Source organism: Aspergillus karnatakaensis, assembly GCF_047715665.1.
Source record: "Aspergillus karnatakaensis strain CBS 102800 unplaced genomic scaffold BJY04scaffold_6, whole genome shotgun sequence".
Taxonomy (NCBI): domain Eukaryota; kingdom Fungi; phylum Ascomycota; class Eurotiomycetes; order Eurotiales; family Aspergillaceae; genus Aspergillus; species Aspergillus karnatakaensis.
In genome coordinates, this window is record NW_027395718.1 from 22,619 (window position 1) to 40,440 (window position 17,822).

At 53.3% G+C, this 17,822-nt stretch overlaps 7 protein-coding genes across 7 annotated transcripts; 2 read left to right on the forward strand and 5 right to left on the reverse strand.

The window, feature by feature from the left end:
* Nucleotides 1–163: 163 nt before the first annotated feature.
* BJY04DRAFT_230952 (acetyl-CoA synthetase-like protein) lies at nucleotides 164–3,184 on the forward strand (the record flags this gene model as incomplete). Its single annotated transcript, XM_073719398.1, has 1 exon — nucleotides 164–3,184. One exon carries the CDS (start codon nucleotides 164–166, stop codon nucleotides 3,182–3,184), a length of 3,021 nt encoding a protein of 1,006 aa, XP_073575219.1.
* Nucleotides 3,185–3,204: 20 nt separating this feature from the next.
* BJY04DRAFT_230953 (uncharacterized protein) lies at nucleotides 3,205–5,300 on the reverse strand (the record flags this gene model as incomplete). Its single annotated transcript, XM_073719399.1, has 3 exons — nucleotides 3,205–4,072; nucleotides 4,114–5,106; nucleotides 5,165–5,300. The coding sequence occupies 3 exons, from the start codon at nucleotides 5,298–5,300 to the stop codon at nucleotides 3,495–3,497; spliced, it is 1,707 nt and encodes a 568-aa protein (XP_073575220.1). The 3' UTR covers nucleotides 3,205–3,494.
* A 228-nt stretch (nucleotides 5,301–5,528) lies between these two features.
* On the reverse strand, nucleotides 5,529–7,523 carry BJY04DRAFT_214205 (fungal specific transcription factor domain-containing protein; the record flags this gene model as incomplete). The annotated part of the gene is made up of 1 exon (XM_073715152.1): nucleotides 5,529–7,523. One exon carries the CDS (start codon nucleotides 7,521–7,523, stop codon nucleotides 5,529–5,531), a length of 1,995 nt encoding a protein of 664 aa, XP_073575221.1.
* Nucleotides 7,524–8,439: 916 nt separating this feature from the next.
* Nucleotides 8,440–10,107, reverse strand: BJY04DRAFT_214206 (transmembrane amino acid transporter protein-domain-containing protein; the record flags this gene model as incomplete). Its single annotated transcript, XM_073715153.1, has 5 exons — nucleotides 8,440–8,862; nucleotides 8,925–9,316; nucleotides 9,366–9,557; nucleotides 9,612–9,873; nucleotides 9,949–10,107. The coding sequence occupies 5 exons, from the start codon at nucleotides 10,105–10,107 to the stop codon at nucleotides 8,440–8,442; spliced, it is 1,428 nt and encodes a 475-aa protein (XP_073575222.1).
* Nucleotides 10,108–11,062: 955 nt separating this feature from the next.
* On the reverse strand, nucleotides 11,063–11,878 carry BJY04DRAFT_230956 (SDR family NAD(P)-dependent oxidoreductase; the record flags this gene model as incomplete). The annotated part of the gene is made up of 1 exon (XM_073719400.1): nucleotides 11,063–11,878. The coding sequence occupies one exon, from the start codon at nucleotides 11,876–11,878 to the stop codon at nucleotides 11,063–11,065; it is 816 nt and encodes a 271-aa protein (XP_073575223.1).
* A 543-nt stretch (nucleotides 11,879–12,421) lies between these two features.
* Nucleotides 12,422–14,104, forward strand: BJY04DRAFT_230957 (flavin-containing monooxygenase; the record flags this gene model as incomplete). Its single annotated transcript, XM_073719401.1, has 1 exon — nucleotides 12,422–14,104. The coding sequence occupies one exon, from the start codon at nucleotides 12,422–12,424 to the stop codon at nucleotides 14,102–14,104; it is 1,683 nt and encodes a 560-aa protein (XP_073575224.1).
* Nucleotides 14,105–15,705: 1,601 nt separating this feature from the next.
* BJY04DRAFT_134129 (uncharacterized protein) lies at nucleotides 15,706–16,649 on the reverse strand. The gene has a single exon (XM_073708545.1). It carries the CDS (start codon nucleotides 16,425–16,427, stop codon nucleotides 15,873–15,875), a length of 555 nt encoding a protein of 184 aa, XP_073575225.1. The 5' UTR covers nucleotides 16,428–16,649; the 3' UTR covers nucleotides 15,706–15,872.
* Between the last annotated feature and the right edge of the window lie 1,173 nt (nucleotides 16,650–17,822).

The window sequence follows — 17,822 nt, forward strand, 5'->3', positions numbered from 1 at the left end:
CTCCGCTCGTACTATTTGAAATCTCTCGATTGTTCTTTTTCCTTGCCCTGAATTAAGGACCGCGTGCCTGCGTTGCCGAAGGTTCTGCCTCGTGTCTCGACTCGGGTGCAACTCTTCTCATTCCGTTCAACGAGCATTCCAATCCAACTCGCCATACGTGAGAATGTCTGGAGCTGTGCAAGCAAATGCGGGCCTGGCCCAGGTCCTTTGGCAACGACTCAACCTCTTCGGTGGTGATATAGCTATCAAGGAGGGGAGTGAAAGCCTGACTTTTCGAGGACTGCACGATCGAGCCTTGGTGTTGATGCGGAGCATACACAAGATTGGTATACGACCAGAAGAGCCCATTGGAATACTTACCTCCCGTCGGTTGGACCACATTATCTGTCAAGCTGCCGTCATCTATGCCGGTGCCACGGCCGTTCCGCTAGACATTGGCCTTGCGGATGACCACATCGCCGGCCTCCTTCGTCATTTGAAGACTTCGCTGCTTCTAACGGACACCCAGAATGATTCAAGGCTTCCGTCTCTTCAGCACGTGCTAGTCGATATCCCGGCACCCGAAACGAACGGCTGCAGGACTGGGCACGTTGGGGTCTCCGACAACAGCCCGAGCTCTTGCACACATATCCTCCATACCTCCGGATCAACAGGAAAGCCCAAGGCAGTTCGAGTGCTTGGCAAGGGGCTTTTGAACTTGGTTTTCAACAAATTCAGCCCGGTGTCGCGAGGCAGTCGAGTCGGGCAGGCGTGCAATATCGGATTCGATGTTTCCCTCTGGGAAATTTGGTCTTCGCTTCTCCAAGGTGGCATTCTGGTGGTGTTGAGTCGACATGATACTCTAGATGTGTCATTCTTCCGGCAGAAAATACGCGATGAGAAGATCAGTGTAATGTGGCAGACAACCTCACTACTGGCAACGGTCACCCACATTGCTCCCGATTCTTATTCTACCGTCGATACACTCCTCACGGGTGGGGAAGCTATAAATATCCAGACGGTGAGAAAACTCTTCGCCAACTCACCTCCACGTCGTTTGTTCAATGTCTATGGTCCGACGGAGTTGTCTGTGTTTACTGCTTATCATGAAGTGTCACGTTCTGAAGTCGACCACGGCAATATACCAATCGGTCAACCGCTCAGTGGATATGAAGCCTTCGTGGTGGACGATGATCTACGGCCGGTGCCTGATGGTGAGATTGGAGAGCTTGTCGTTGGTGGCGAAGGAGTTGCAGGTGGTTACTTCGACAATGCTGAGAAGACGGCGGCGGTATTCGTGAGCGCGCCACATCTTTCTTCCACAGGCTTGCTCTACCGCACCGGCGACCTCGTGAGAAGGAACGACTCTGGACTGCTGGAGTATCTTGGGCGCCGCGACAGTGAAGTCAAGATTCGTGGGCAAAGGGTCGATTTGCAGTCGGTCGAACGGTGTCTGCTGGATACGAAGCTTGTGTCTGCAGCTGTGGCACTCAAGGTGGCCGATCGGTCCGGGGGTGGCTCAGCGTTATTGGTGGCCTATGTGGTACCTTCAACTCCGGACGCCGATGCAAAATCGATCCAAGGCGCTTATGTGAAGCGAGCTCTGAATATGATGACACCGCGTATCAAGGTAGTGGACGGGGTTACCCTGACTCGCAGTGGGAAGGTCGACCGTCTGCAGCTTGCGCGAGAATACCAGGATGAGCTCGAAAGAGCGCAGACGGCCACCAGCCGCGGCGAAACGGAGTGTGTAACCATTGAAGATCACCTGCGTCAGTTCTGGGGCGAGATACTAGGACTCTCCTCGGATACCTTCTCCCAGAAGGACGACTTCTTTGCGCTCGGGGGAACGTCATTGCATGCAGCACGGCTAGTCTTTCGAATCAATCAAGTGTTTGATGCGTCCGTTCCAGTGGCAGCTCTCTTCGAAAGCCCAACTCTGAGCGGCATGTGCGACGAAGTAAGGAAGGTTCGCAGCGGTGTCGAAGGCGCGACAGAGGAGATTCCTTTGTGGGTCAAGGACATGGAACTCGGTAAAGACATCAGGCGTGTTGACGATTGGCTAAGCGACACTGAGGGTCGTGTCTTCTTGACGGGAGCAACAGGATTCGTGGGCGCTTATCTGCTGATGGGGTTGCTCTCCCATCCCAAGGTCCAGAGAATTGCATGTCTAGTTCGTGCGGAAGATCAGTCTCATGCGCTACTCAGAATACGCCATTGCCTGAAGCGATTTGGACCATGTCTCCAGCCAGAACACGAGCCGAAGATTGTCCCTATCGCCGGTGATATTGCTCAGGATGACCTTGGCTTGGGCAGAGACCAATATCAGCAATGGGCCGAATGGTCCAGCGTCGTCTTTCATCTTGCTGCTCACGTCAATTTCGTGCAGCCGTACTCCAGTCATCGCGCAATCAACGTGGTAGGGACACTCAACGTACTTCACTTCTCCCAAGCCGTCAGAAGCAAGACGCTACACTATACGTCTAGCATCAGCGCTTACGGACCGACCGGGCTGGTGACTGGCTGCAAGCAGCTTTTTGAGAACGAGCCGCCGGAGTCTCATAAGATTGCTCTTTCCTATGACACGGGCTATGCTCAGAGCCAATTTGCAGCAGAGACAATCATCTGGGACGCCATACGCAACGGTCTTCCTGTCGCCATCTATCGACTTGGATCTGTCCTCGGGCATTCGGACACCGGAAGGATGAACTCGGACGACTTCATCAGCCGGCTGGTGCGCACATGCATTCAAAACGGCGCATATCCGTCTCTTCCCGGACACCGCGAAGAATTTGTCCCCGTCGACTTCGTGGTCTCGAGTATTTTGCAGATATCCTCGAAGGCAGGCAATCTCGGTCGTGCGTACAACATCGTACATCCTCACCAGTCTTCCTTGAGCTTGCCAGCGCTATTTCATCTGATCAATGAGCACTCTGGCAAGCGTCCTTTGCAAAGGATAGCTTACGCTGACTGGTTGGGGAAGATTAAAAGAATACCGGAGCATCCGCTATCCTCGGTGATGCCGATGTTGGAAGAACCGGTCTGGGACGGTCGTTCACGATGGCAGATGCAGCAGGACATGCCGGAGTTCTCCACGGAGAATCTGCGTCGCGCCCTTTCTGACGAGACCCTATCTAAGTGTCTGTCTCCTAGCGATTTGGTCAAGTTGTATGTTCCACACTGGGTGAAGGAAGCCGGTATATAGTGATAGAACAGATAGTTTTGCTTGACAATCTAGATCTCAACCATTGTTGCTATCGCATTCCCTCCTCCGGTCAGAGATTCCACCCGTACTACATACACTTTCTGCTCGCATTCTCTTCGTCAATTGTCTGGTTTCAAGGCTGATTTAAGCTGTAGTCCTTTGCCCCTTGCATATGCAAGACAACCTCCCTTGCTGTAGATAGGATTTCAAAGTTCTGTGCACCAGGTTCAAGGTTCTTTCAACGGACGAGATCGCCATGTGTCTGCGTCACATAGACCACACGCACGACGTGCATCACTTGGACAATGGCTTATATGCCAGGAGGCTTTGATGGTTTGATGAGATGATCATTGTAGTCGTCCTCCACAGGCACCTCCGCCGCGGCGTCAAACTGGACCGGAATATCCAACATCAATACTTTACGGTCATGGCCAATTACCGGCATCCAGTTATACTCGCTCGTCCAGAAAGCAAGCGGCACATGCATCATCGGCGATATCTCGCCCGTCTGCGAGTTCTCAAAGTCGAAGCACATCCGAGGCTCATTCTTGTTGTTATCTCGCAGTCGCACGAACGGGCCCGCGACTATTCTCACCCGATCATCAAGCCTGTACTTGCGCAGCCACCGTGAACGGAACTCCGTGGATACGAGCAAGCACGCCTTCCATGTGTCGTAATCGACGGAATTCAGGATCCGATCATACAGCTCCGCCGGGAAGATGCCTGCCGACTTGGCCGCTGCGCGGCGACTCGCGGCGACTTCAAAGAAATTAACCAGCGCCGCGAGCCCGGGGAAGAAATGCTCGAGTCTTTGTCTCGTTGAAGCGAATTTCGGCTGCATAAGAAGCTCACCGCGATGATATTGGATGGTCATACCAGGTTTGCGCTCTGGTCGCATGTGCGGTGTGTACTCACACAGTAATCTGCACGTAGAGGCGAGAGGTGGATAGGATTGGTGACTTGAACAAAAGGTTCTCCGTCGTCGCAGAAGGACACATCCGCAAATGCAACTTGGAACAGCGACAGGACAACGATCTGGAAGCTAGTGCATCTTCGCTCAAGGCCCCATGTAACAGCCTCTGAGATGGCTTTCCCATCGACTACCAGTACAAGGCTGATAAGTACATCCTCCAACCAGTACATCGTCTCCGCAGGTGATGCCCCTGGGGGCTCGCCCGGTCGGTGGGATGGGGTGCCGAATTCCAGTAACGGGGCGCTACCACCAGCCCACTCTTTGTCAAGCCAGCCAGGGGATTTGGGTAAGTGTTTCGATTCGCAGTTCCACCTTTCGCAACTCCGAGGGTCGCAGTTCTGAGCGGGAAAAGAATGAAACCTGGCTTGCCCCGACGCAACTGACACGAGAGCAAACGCCAACTCGCGGAAAGGGAAGGAGTCCGCGCTCCACTCCAGCCCGAATCTAATTATCTCGCCGCTGTATTGACTAAGCGTATTGGCCATGACGAATGTCAGTAACACCTTGTGCGCCTCTTCGAGACATTCTCTCGGCGTTACGGGACAAATGCAGTAGTCAATCGTGTAGTCCTCCTTGGGATATTCCAATGCCGGCGAGGCCATATGCTCTTCCGGGCAGACGTCGAGGGAGATGGTAGGCTTGTTTCGATAGATGCTGTCTGTCAAAGCGGAAAGCCATAAGTTGTCCTTGCGCGTGATATTTTCCAGCTTCCAATGCCAATGAATGCTGTGGTTCATGGTGAGGACTTCCTGATCGAGATTGATGATGTAAAAGTAGGCTACCCCAATAAACTCCATCTGGCTATCCAGTCGCGGAAATTCAGAAGGAAGCGTCTCGAACTCGCTAAACCGTGGGTAGTCGGGTTCAACGCCATCACGAACATTGTACACATGACTCTCAAGCACATTTTGCTTGGCCGAATACTCAGCCCGCATTGATGCCAGCCATTCTGCAAATTGTCAAATTGCTAGTCAAGTGTAAGGTACAGACGGTTCCTCATGGCGTACTCTGGTACTCCTCAGGGTCGGTGGGAATGCTGGCGACGATTTTGGCACCAAGACCATCCCAGTAGCCGTCGTACTGGTGGTAGCGAATGTAATAGCGGCTGCGAAAGCGCACTATTTTGAGAGCTGGAGTACCCATTGGAAAGAAAGAGTGGTTGTAGATGGATAGTCTGGAGTAACACTGTACGGAGTAAACAGCTGTGATGTCATGTGATCTTGTCAGCTGACACCAGCCTGAGATAACTCGTACCTGTTCTCTTCGATAGCACACCACTTGAGGCCAACGATATACCCTCGCGCCGAGCTTACCCAGTGGACTGACAAGAAGACGCTTTCCAGATTCACAACCACCGACTGTATATGTGTGTTAGTGTGCAGCAATAGCAGCCGCCCTCTGCAAGCCGCGCTGCATGATCTCCCCCCAGCTGGAGGCCACCCCGGCTGCCGTCTTCTTCTGCTCCCAAATTTCCTCCACAACACGAAGAACATGCAGGAAGACATAAAGCCCGCTCTGGCGCGCAAACCTTCGGAACCACGCCGCAAACGTCGCCTGCATCGCGGGGTCCTCGGCCTCGCACGCCGCTATGAATGCGGGCCATATCAGCCCCGCCAATCCGTGACCGGAGTTATCTGGCCCTGCCTCTGCTTCCTCGCCCTCAGCGCCTACGCGATCTCGTGGCGAACACCGCAAGAGGCAATCGTGCACGCATTTCACCTTTCCCTGCAGCAGCGACGCGTCTAGGTCGTAGATGCGGCGGTAGAAGAGGATCTCTACTGCGTACGCCGCCGCGTCCATTAGGCAGTGCAGGGTGAGAAGGTCCGCGCCAAGGTGATACTCGGCTGCTGCGCGGTGGTGCTCGGCCTCGCGCTGGTGATGCAGGTACCGCAGGAACGTCTCGATTGTTTTGGCACGCGTAAGGAATTCGGTCAAGGGGTTGGTGGGAGATGATTGCTGTTGGTTGGCAGCGGCAGCGTCTTTTTCCTTGCCAAGACGCACGATGAGTGAGAGGAGGAATAGCCATGGCTCCGGCAGACCGAAGATCTCCGGGTATAGGGTCGGCGGCCACGTCCCGGGCAGCTCAATGTGCAGGTCGTTCTCGCCGACTTCCTGCGTCTTGACCTGACGCATCGCGTGGCTGAGGTCCGTGCACGTGGACAGGCGGAAGGACGGGCTGTCGTAGCTGTAGACGACGAGTGCGTTCGACTCGATCGCTTGGAGAATACGCTGGCGATGCCCACTTGGGCGACCGCCGGTGTAGATGCTTTCGTGGAACATGCGCCAGTAGGTGTAGCAGTGATGCAGAAGGCGGACTTTGCGGGACTTGGTGCGCTTGAGGCCGCGAAGGCGGATGAACTTCTCGGCCTCCAGGAAGTAGTAGTCCGCGGCCTCGTAGCCGGTTCGGCACATGGAGAGCTGGATCATGCTCAACAGCGCGATGAGGATCGATTTGTACTTGGCTTTCTTAGGGATCACGTAGGCCGTCTCGAGCATCAGGCGGCAGTGGTGCCGCGCGCGTTGCTCGTAGACCTGCGCCTCTTGGAACAAGACTTGGGCCTGCGATGTCCCCGCTAAGCTGAACGCGCTGGTGGCGAGGATGGAGTAGAACGCACAGAGAATGGCGTGGTCGGGGACTTCGCCGAGAGCGAGCCCGGCGACGCATTGCTTTGCGAGCGGGATGAACATGATGTGCCAGGGTGTTTTGCTGTGGCGGAACGGGGTGAGGAAGCTCAACACGCGGGTTGAGTAATTCTGTAGAAGAACGCTAACGTTCGGTGGTACCAGCGGGGGGTGTGTACTCGCCAGTGCCGGCTGCGGCACCGGGAAACTGTTCTTCTCTCTTGAGGGGCCCCCTAGCGCTGCCCATTGCATCTGTGGAGACCGCGCCGGCGGAAACGACCAGTTCTTGGGTGTCGGATCGATGGTGAATTGGGGTAGAAAGGGCGTGCGTACTGATTCTTCTAGTTGGGGGAGAAGGTCAATGGCCTGTGACAAATTCTCCGCCGATGATGTGCTGGGTATATCAAACATTGACTCGAAAAGCAGGGCATCAATTGCATCGATCTCCTCGGAACGAATAGAGGAAAACCCAGTGCAGTCTTCATCACTTGTCGTCGGGTCACCAACGGGCGAACTAGAGCCGGTAGGTAGGTATGCGATAGCAGATGCCGATGCAACGCCGTCTGGCACGCGAGCAACAGAATGCGGCGAAGCAGGATCGCGACTCAGCCGAAACGCGCCAAATGGCCCCCGGGAAATCTGCACCTCCTGTGAGACAGGGATATGCTCGCACTCCTCATCGAGATCGACCAACAGCTGGTTCGCAAGTGACGGAGGCACGAGAGCAGTGAGCGAGCGACTCATTGTCTGGCGCTCGTGCTCTGTGAATATCGTGCGGCGAAACCGCGAGGCCTGGCCGGACGATGCACCAGTGTCTCCATCATCGAAATGAATGGCCTTAGCATATCCGCTACAGCTGAGCCCCGCGCCGCGGCACGAGAAGCACGTCGGGCGGTGCTCGTCGCACTTGATATGGCGCCGTCGGCACTAGAATCTCTCGTGCTTAGCTTTGGCCCGCGAAGTCGCATACGGAAGTGGTTGTTGGTTGCTCACTGTGTCACATCCTCCAAAAGACCGCGTTGGGATCACTGCGCCTCCTGTTTCCGGCTGCCGCGATGCCATCAGACTGGCGAAAGAACGGGTTACAACTTACGAGAGCAGGAAAGCATCAGAAGAGGCATGTGTGAGCAAAAGAGGAAGCTGTCCGATAGGGTAGTGGAGCGTGCTAGCTTAAATGTAGGTCTCGGGGGGAGACCTGCCGGTTTCGCGCACGGAGATGCGGGGGGTCAGGGCGATAAAAGTTAAGTTACTAGCCACGCGCCGAGGAGACTGGTCGAATCACAGGGCTGGGCTCACCAGCTCCAGTTTGCCAATCAGTACGTAGTGCAGCAGCCAGCGAATAAGCGTATCTCCAACATTATCTACTCCAACTCCATGGATACAGACTCTGTGTTTACTGATAAGCCCTGGTTTTTGTCTATCTTCTTTATTCCAGCCTTCAAGAAGGGACGGAGAGAGCGACTACGAAGGATCAAATCATATATGTTGAGTTGGGCATGACAGCCAATACATTACGGAGGAGATGCACGCAATGTATATATTTGATATCTTACACAGTACTAGAATACCTCTATTGACAAATATGAGGACGCACTGTATTACACCGAAACCCTCTCCTAATCTCAACTGAGCTCTAGAAGCGATAAAGAGGACCGACCATTCAGACCGAATTCGAATTATCCGCACAGCCCCAAGGTTTAGTCCCCCCATCTGCCTGAATAGACTGCACCACACTTCTGATAGATGCATACGTGCCTGCCACCGTAATAAAGCATCCCGTGATAATGATAAAAACACTCCAGCACGCCATTGCCATCCATGCCCACGTCTTCGCCTGGTGACGCTTACTCCAGTTGTCGTAGAACCACATACAGCCCGTTGGTTGGTAAGCCAGAAACGCTCCAAGCAAAGCCCCGATCAGCGAGACGAGGTCGTTGAAGAATGGAATGCCGCTGGCGATTACATATGCGACGACTGTGACGCCGAGTGTGCATGAGATCCAACTGGCCCAGTGAATCAGCGAGTTCGAGGTGAGATGTACAGAGCCACGAAGGACTCGCACGAAGATGCTCTTGCTTGATAGCTACCGATTTTGTGAGTAACATGACAGAAAACTCGTCGACGAAACGAAATGGCCGGTCTTACATGAATAAAGATAGTTGAAGTGGCAATCAGACCTGGCAAAGCGATTCCATATGCGACCTTCTTGATTAAAGGGCCCGCGGAGCCTAGGGCAGGCGATGCAACATAAGATCCGCAATAGTAGTAGACCACAGTACCGATCGCGATATAAATCATGGTGGACCCGGCCTGGGCTACGAGCAGGGCTCGGGTGAAGTAACGGGGTTCGCGCATTTCAGCCGCAATCGAGAAATAGATGGAGCTTGCGGACGAAGCAAAGATGAGCGAGGAAACGGCGGAGACTCCTTGTTCGAAAGTCGGGCTTCCAATAAGCTTGTAGTCCGATGCCCAGGGGCCATCTTGGGGTGCGGCAGCAGGTCGGTCTTGGATCCCAACACCAACCGCGACGATGAAGACTGGACAGAATCAATATTTCTGGCCCCTGGATATCTAGGAGTAGCATACCTGATACCACGATGGCGACGAGACCAACCCAGGCGAGCCACTTAATCCTGTTCAGGGTGCGAATGCTCGCAAAGACAAAGCCAATTACCGCAGAAACTGCAACGAAGACCGCGGTGCATGCGCCGTGCGTTGAGACTGCATTCAATCCAATCGAGGTTCCGAGGATGGCAGAGCCTGCGACAAAGATCATGACTTTCCCTACAATCAGTACCGTGCCATGGTTATGGAAGTTGGTTAAAGGCTCACAGAGGAGAAACGCCGCTGCCCAAACCTCGCGCCCAATCCTTCCAAACATCAAGCCGCCCGCATCGTCGATGTTGTACACTTGATGGTGCCTGAACTTGAAGACACCGACCATGTAGCTCGTCCATGTCGCGACGCCCGAGACGGCCAGGATGAGCAGAATGCCGGGTATCATTCCAACCGATTCAAAGATTGCTGGGATTGAGAGAACACCCAGCCCTATTTGGGTCTTCATCATCAGGATAATTGTTCCGATCCACCCGACCTGTTTTGTGCTCATATTGTTAGTGGTATCACCGTAGGTCCGAGGTGAACAACCCTTTGCGGAGGCGTTACTTACACTGCGATAGTTTGGACCTTCTTCACCGTCTCCGCCAAAGACATGATCAGCTTCAGCTTGCTTCTCACTTAGTATCTCCCCGTGCTGTGGAAGGCCATCTGCCGCGACCTCCCCGGGCTCAATATCATCTCGCTGAAACTTGAGCTGATCGTCGGGCATGGTGAGAATTCTTTCTGGTAGAGATTTTCTGGAGAGAACGATTTCGATGTCACGAAAATAGGCATTTGCTCATCTTTATAGAGAGCAATTCTGATATTGCTGCCAACTTCCGAGTAATGTGACTGGGGACTATCGGCCCAAGCCACGAGATATCATGCGGGGGTGGAGATAGCTAACTTCGAGATTAACGGCTCCCAAGGGATCGGTATAGGCAAGGGCAACCGGATAAGCCTCACCTGGCGTCATTGAGAGCTACCGCGAGTGATAAGGCCCGTCCATGATAGACGCCATTGTCGATTGATGGGAGGGATAGGCCATTGCAGCACAGCTAGCGTGGCTACTTTTGTACAGTGTATGGATCAAGACACAGTGGGCCCCAAGAACCAAGGCGAATCACACTCACAGTGTTACCAATGACTCTTACCTTCCAGAGGCCAGTTGATTATCCTGCAGTTGTTGGAGGCGATGAGGCACGTGCCGGTAAGCCCTTCCTCATCTGCAGACCCACCCTCCATACTCCAACTCGCGTAAGAAATGGCAGGTCTGCCCAGGTGCCAAGCTCATAGGGCGAGCTAATCGAAATGCTCTTATCCTCCCGTGAATGTCCGGCCCCAGATTACGTCTTATCTGCTTCGACGGACAAGGCGCGGCACCTATGTTAGATTTCACAACTATCTGTTCATTGACAATGTACGACTTACTGTCTATATAGGTAATCTGTCCTTGTGAGAGAAGAGGAAAGCCCGAGCTACCATTAGTTGGAGTCACCTTTCAATGCCAATGTGCCATCAACATCGATAGGCCCATGCTTTCTAATACGGCCGGTCATGTAGTGAGAAGCTCAGCTGTAGGGCATGTTACGACTAAATCTTGCTTGTCGCAAAGGATTTACGTAGTAATACAAGCGAGATTGGACTATTGCTTCGTGTATTCGTAATGATAGATATATTCACTGCTATCGCTGGGTATACCCACCATCCACACACAGTGGTATCCCCGTAACAAACGAGCTCCTCCCACCAGCAAGATACAGCACTCCATCCGCAATCTCACTGGCATTCCCCATCCTTGCCATCGGCACACTCGACGCAACCTTCTCCTCCATCACCTTCAGCACCGCCGGCTGGCTCGTCAACGGCGTAAGCGTGTACCCAGGACAAACCGCATTAATGCGAATCCCATCCTTCGCATAATCCTCCGACGCCGTGCGCGTCAGCCCCAGAATCCCATGCTTGCTGACCGCGTACGCCGTCGACGCCGAAATCCCAACAACACCCTGGATTGACCCGAAGTTCACGATCGAGCCCCGCTGCAGCGGCCGCCCGTCGATGCTCGACGCGATCGGCTCCTGCTTCAGCATGATGCGTGCCGCCGCGCGCAGCATGAAGAATGACCCTGTGAGGTTGATGTCCATGACGCGCTGCCAGTCGCGGGTCTCGACGTAGGCGGCGCCACCGGGGTGTTTCATAGCGATACCCGCGGCGTTGACGAGGTAGTCGAGGCGGCCGAATGTCTGGGCGACTTCGGCGACGGCGGTGTTGACTTGGGATTCGTCGGCGACGTTGACGGTGCGTAGTTCTATTTGACAGTTGTTTGCCGCACCTTTGGTGCTCAGAAGGGTTTCAATCTCGCTTTTGAGAGCTGTCAGGCCTTCGAGGTTGAGGTCGAATAGAGCAAGGCCTGCGGCGCCTTCGCGGGCAAAGCCCAGGGCGCAGGCCCGGCCGATTCCGGACGCGGCGCCTGTGATTATTGCGAAGCCTGGTACATCCATTCTCGGGTTTGTATAGTAGTTGCAGAGATAAAAAGCACGGAGAGGCCTGATAAGGGAGAAATTGGTGAGAGCTGCACAGGTAGGTCGCGATTCGTGCTTGAGATCAATCCAGTCAGGAAGGTATCACATTTATAAGTTGATGATTCCAGTAAAGAGCAAGATAGATACTCCATAGACGGCGTCAAAGGATATCGGCCTCCATCACTTGCCATTGCAGATCACCGTGGTGCATATCTCCAACTTGTCCCACTAAGATCGACGCAGGCAGTTGTCCCCGGACCCCCACCCGGGCTAGCCTCCTTTTCGCACCAGATCAGGTCATGAGGGGTTATCGCTTGCGCATAGGCACGGTGTCAGCTCGCTTATCTGCGATGGAGGACGAGATGTACACGCTAGAAAGCACAGAAAGTGACCCCCGTGCGTCGGACACGACTCCCTCGGATATACTCCACAGCAGATATAAGAGCTTTCAAGAACAGGGAGGAAAAAGACACGATCTCCCATTCTCGCCATCTTTACGCTTCTACATCTCGATAGTCCAAAATGGGTTCCATCGAACGGCCCTACGACGTCCTCGTCATCGGCGCCGGTCTCTCCGGTCTCTGCAGCCTCTACCACATTCGACAGCGCTTCCCCTCATGGACAGTAAAAGTCCTCGAGGCCGGTGATGGTGTCGGCGGCACCTGGTACTGGAATCGCTACCCTGGCGCACGCTTCGACTCGGAGACTGTCTCGTACCAGTTTTCGTGGGACAAGGAGCTACTCCAGGAGTGGGATTGGAAGGAGACCTACGCGCCGCAACCGGAGACTTTGCGGTATATTGAACATGTCTGCGACAAGCACAACCTCCGTTCCGATATACAGTTTAGCACCAAGATCAAGTCGGCGCACTGGGTTGACGACGATCGTACGTGGACATTTGAGGACCAATCGGGGAAGAAGTACCAGACGCGGTTTTTCATTAGTTGCCTGGGAGTGTTATCGTCCCCGACACTACCGGCCATTGAAGGAATCGAGGACTTCAAGGGGAGTCTATTCCACACATCTCGATGGCCCAAGTCGCTCGACATAGCCCGCGATTTCGAGGGGAAGCGAATCGGCGTAATCGGCACAGGCGCCACGGGCATTCAGACCATCACCGAGGTGGCGAAGCTGCCCTCGATCAAGTCGCTGCATGTCTTCCAACGAACAGCAAACTGGTCCGCACCGCTACGAAATGAACAAATCACTCCAGATCAGATGCGCGACATCAAGTCGCGCTACGACGAGATCTTTGCAAAATGCGCCTCCACATCCAGCGGCTTCCTGCACGGCCCCGACCCACGAAAGACCCTCGAGGTTACTCCTGAAGAGCGACTCGCCCTCTGGGAAAGTCTATACTCGCAGCCCGGCTTCAGCAAGTGGCTAGGAGTGTTCAGCGACACGTACACAAACCGCGAGGCGAACAGACTGTACTCAGACTTCATGGCAGCGAAGATCGGAGCCCGCATCAATGATCCGCGTATTGCGGAGCAGCTCATCCCCAAAGACCACGGGTTTGGGCTGCGCCGTGTCCCGCTCGAGAGCGGGTATTTTGAGGTGTACAATGACCCCAAGGTGCATCTTGTGAATCTGCGCGAGACACCGTTCGAGCGCGCGACGGAGCGCGGGCTTCTTACGTCCGATGGGAAGGAGCACGAGCTGGATGTCTTGATTTGCGCGACGGGGTTCAATGCCATCACGGGTGCGTTTAGCGACATTGCGTGGCATGGGAAAGATGGCCGTCCGCTGATCTCTGATCACATTTCTGAGAGTCGGAGCAAAACAGCCGCAGGGCCAGAAGCCGTGTGGCCGGGCCACCGAGCTCGAACCTACCTAGGCATCATGGCCGAGTCGATGCCGAATATGTTCATGGTGCTGGGCCCGCATCAGCCGTTTGGGAATATTCCGAGGAGTATTGAGCATGCGGTGCAGGTTGTGATGCAGATGCTGGAGTTCTGTGAGCAGAATGGGCATTCCTATGTTGAGGCCTCTAAGGAGGCTGTTGATGAGTGGACTGAGCATGTGGTTTCTTGCAGTGAGGGATCTCTCATCAACGAGGTGAGCAGCTGGCTGACGGGTGTGAACACGAATGTCAATGGGAAGCAAGAGAGGACAGTGGCGAGGTATACGGGGAGTGCGGTTGAATACCGTAGGCGCTGCCAGCAGGCGAGACATAGTGGTTGGAAGGGTTTGGCCTTTGCTTGAAGTTCACATTACCTTATTTATTATTTGGTCCCCCATCGTATTTGATTATATATCACTTCCTGCTCGCATTACTAGTAGAAATGGCTGATGAGAGCAAGGCTGTTTTGCCCTTTAGAGCTGGCATCTCGCCATTCCGTATCCGGCAGAGTGTATTGAACCAGTGCCCGTGAAAAATCGGAGAAGCGGCTTCCTTTAGCATTGTGAGCCCTCGCGAGCATCTGACTGCTGTCTGGGGAGTACTGATTCGATGGATCCATCACCGGAGTGCTGTTCGCTCAGAACCTCTGTGGCGGCGGGGTCTTTTGGGATATGAATGTGAGCAAACACCATTACCTTTCTTTGATCCGACGCGCATACTCTAGATGGAAATGGACCAGCTGGGTCTAATGTGTTGTTGTGGCGTTGTTTTCCCGCCAATCACCTCTCCTCTAGTCTGCTTGGCCCTGAAGGGTCTCCTGGTAGGTGGCAGACAAATCAGGGATATTTAGTTGTTTGCAGACCTAGTGTATGTGCATCGTGGCAGGAAATCTTTGACAATGAAATGTCGAATAATAGCCTATTGGTATAGCCTATTGAACGTCAATATAAAAGCTCTCTCTCACTGAAACCTGTGTGAAGAATAAAACCAACCGTGGTTGATCGCAGCTATGAAGGTCCTCTTCAATGTTTTCTCGCTGGGCATTACCTTGATTATGAGCTCATCCTGCTCTGCACTTGCCTTCCCAAAGGATGAAACGACGGTCGCGGCGCGGGCAGAGAAATATGATCTAGACATTGTCCGTTACGCAATGCAGCTACTCAACAGCTGGAAAGATCGCTAATACTTGATGGTAGCTGGAAACCTACAGGCCAACTCCTGAAGAGCGAGATCTGTACCCCGAACGAGTCTGGTATTTCGATAACCCGGACCTCTTCTACAACACCTCCTTCTACCTAACCAACGATCTCGGCACCAGCTCGCCACATCTTGTCGAGGCTTCAAACACCACCCACTGGAATCTGCAATCCCGCGGCAGCAGCAGCAGCCTCCACACTCTTGAGTCTCGAGCCCAAATCCACTATATCAATACATACAGCGCAGGCGGTTGCATTCCGGATACCTTTATGACTCAAGGCACAAACTTCCCAAATGGTGTCTGCTTCAGGTTCACTGCGTACCGGGTGCTATCAGTTTTTATCGTGGGTGAAGGGAACTTCCAGGTTAATCTCTACGGTGGGGGGACCAACAATTGGTGCAACAATAATTATATTGGGGGTGTCAGGGCTTGGTCCGGGTGTTATACTACCCCTGACATCAATAACTGGCTTCAGTTCTATTGGCCTTGCTTTACCTGTTGAGATAGATGAGATAGATGCTGTGTATGGCCATGTGGGTGTGGATATCTGAAGACTGATGATAGCTGAAATCAGAGATGAATGCTTAAGATTTGACATGTAGGATTGCTTGATTGGCTATGTAACCTTTGAGTCGCTTTGACATGCACCAGCAATATCTCGTTGACTGTTGTGGTGCCGCTGGATGCGCGAAGTAGCTTGCCGGGCTGCGCGTGGAAACCAGATATCACCGAAATCCAAGTGCTCTCATGGTAAACATCTTCGAAAGTTCAGCTTAATCCTGGAGTTAAATGGCTGTGTCAGATGTCACTATACGATTACCTGACAGCACTTCGAGTTGACTAGAATCAAGTTTAGATTGATTGAATTCCCCTAACCCATGGCCGACCCCCCGCAAATCTCGCCAGCTCTAATGCCTTTGTCTTGCTGACTACTAGCATGTATAACAGGGCCAGAACTCCCAGGGTAACTGGTCACTGTTCGGCGTAGTCCAACACCCGGAGTACGCCCGCACGCCTCCAAGGAAGTTCCTCGAACAGCTTTGTGCGTCGCCCCAATAGAAATTTACCTGAAAGTTGCCATCACCTACGACGAACAAAGATTTTACCCTCCACACGTACCATCGCTGGCAAAAGCCGTTTGGGGGGTTCTGGGCCTGCCCGACGAAGGTGTTTGGGATGCACCCGCCTTCGTGGTAGCTGTTGATGTAGTGGACCGTCTGGCGCTTTTCGAGATTAGAGAATTTGGAGCTGGGGTCGAGACTGTGGCCTTGTAGTTCCCAGTGTGTGGTGTTGGAGGCTTCCACGAGGTACGCGGAGCTGGCACCGAGGTCGTTGGTCAGGAGGTATGCCTCGTTGGGGAAGAGGTCGGGGTGGTCGAAGTACCACAGACGGTCAGGGTACAGGGTGCGTTCGTCATCAGATGGTCGGTATTGCTCTAACTGGGTTACGGTTAGACAAAAGTGTGTGACATGTATCAGATATTCCATACAACTTCTAGATCGTATTCGCCCTTTGGAGCTGTGACTGAGGTCTCGTCTGCTGGAACGCCGAGCGCCGAACAACCCACAATAGCGCGTAGGGCAAAGCCCAGGCCGATGAGCTTGAGAACGACCTTCATGGGTGTGAATGAGGATTGTTTGTTTGGGCGTTAGCGATTGCACTGAGAGACATAAGTGACAGGATATGGGATTTGCAAGATACTAATCTTCCTTATACATTTCCAATAGGCTATTGAGGTACTCAATGGCCGCTGTCTATGTTTGCCACATCTTGTGGGATGTAGTTGGAGGGACCTAGATGCAGGGCCGAGACATTCATGGCAGAGCTAGACCATCGGTGTGCAGCCAAGCTTGCCTAGAGAGGTGGTTATTGGCGGGAAAATCGCCTCACAATCAGAATAGTTTGCAATGTGTGTAATTTGGCTGTGGTCTTAATACGTATCGGTCTCTGCTCCGGGGTATGCTTTGGATTGAGGTTGTTTCAATCGGCTATGCAGGTATTCTGAGTCGCATACTCCAAGAGTGTCAGGCCATACCAAGACACGCAAACATCGTATTTCCCACTCCAACCCAGTTTGGAAAATATCTGGAAACCTCCAGGGCTGTAATTCAATAGAGCTCTGGTGCAACTTGGGGCTTGTGCAGGCCTTCCTTCTCTTTCTCCTGAGATACTGAAAGTTGGGGGTCACCCTTGCATAACCTATCGACTTTGTCCAGGATGTCAAGCAGCAGCTGATAGCTATATCAGTGAACACGTCATCCAACGCCTTTACTACCATACGGCAACTGTGAGAGATGGTCCCTAGGGATACAGGCCTGCTCTGGTTACAACTCAGGACGGACTAAGAAAATTCCACACGCGTGTTGACTTCTTACCAGCGCTCATCTCGCCACCCATGCGCAGTTAATATCAGGTCCAGTAATCTAGCACGGTCCCACATACGTTCTGACAGAGAGATTTATGGTCATCTTGCGACCGGAAGATTCAGGGATCTAGGATGTTCTGCGGGTTTTTTCGGGCTTGGTAAACCGGCATACCACTTCCGCGGGCCAACTATAATATCTCCTCGCACCGGTGAAACACCACTTGAGCTCAAGGATATACTCTCTGAAAGCTTACCTATGGCAGACACTCTAGCTGAAGGTGTTGATTCACTCGATCGGATCTCGAAAACTGACAAGGAGGCCCGTGAGGGAATAAGCAAGGCGGATTCAGGCTGGGATTCAAGACGGCGCGGCAGCAGTTTTCAGTTGGCCCTCTCGCGTACAGGTGGCTACGACAACAATCTTGGTGCAGTCAATCAATTATGAATGGTAGGATCAACATGAGCGATGCCCCAAAATGAGTCACCGGGTTTGACGCAGAAGGCGTCTTGCTAGGCA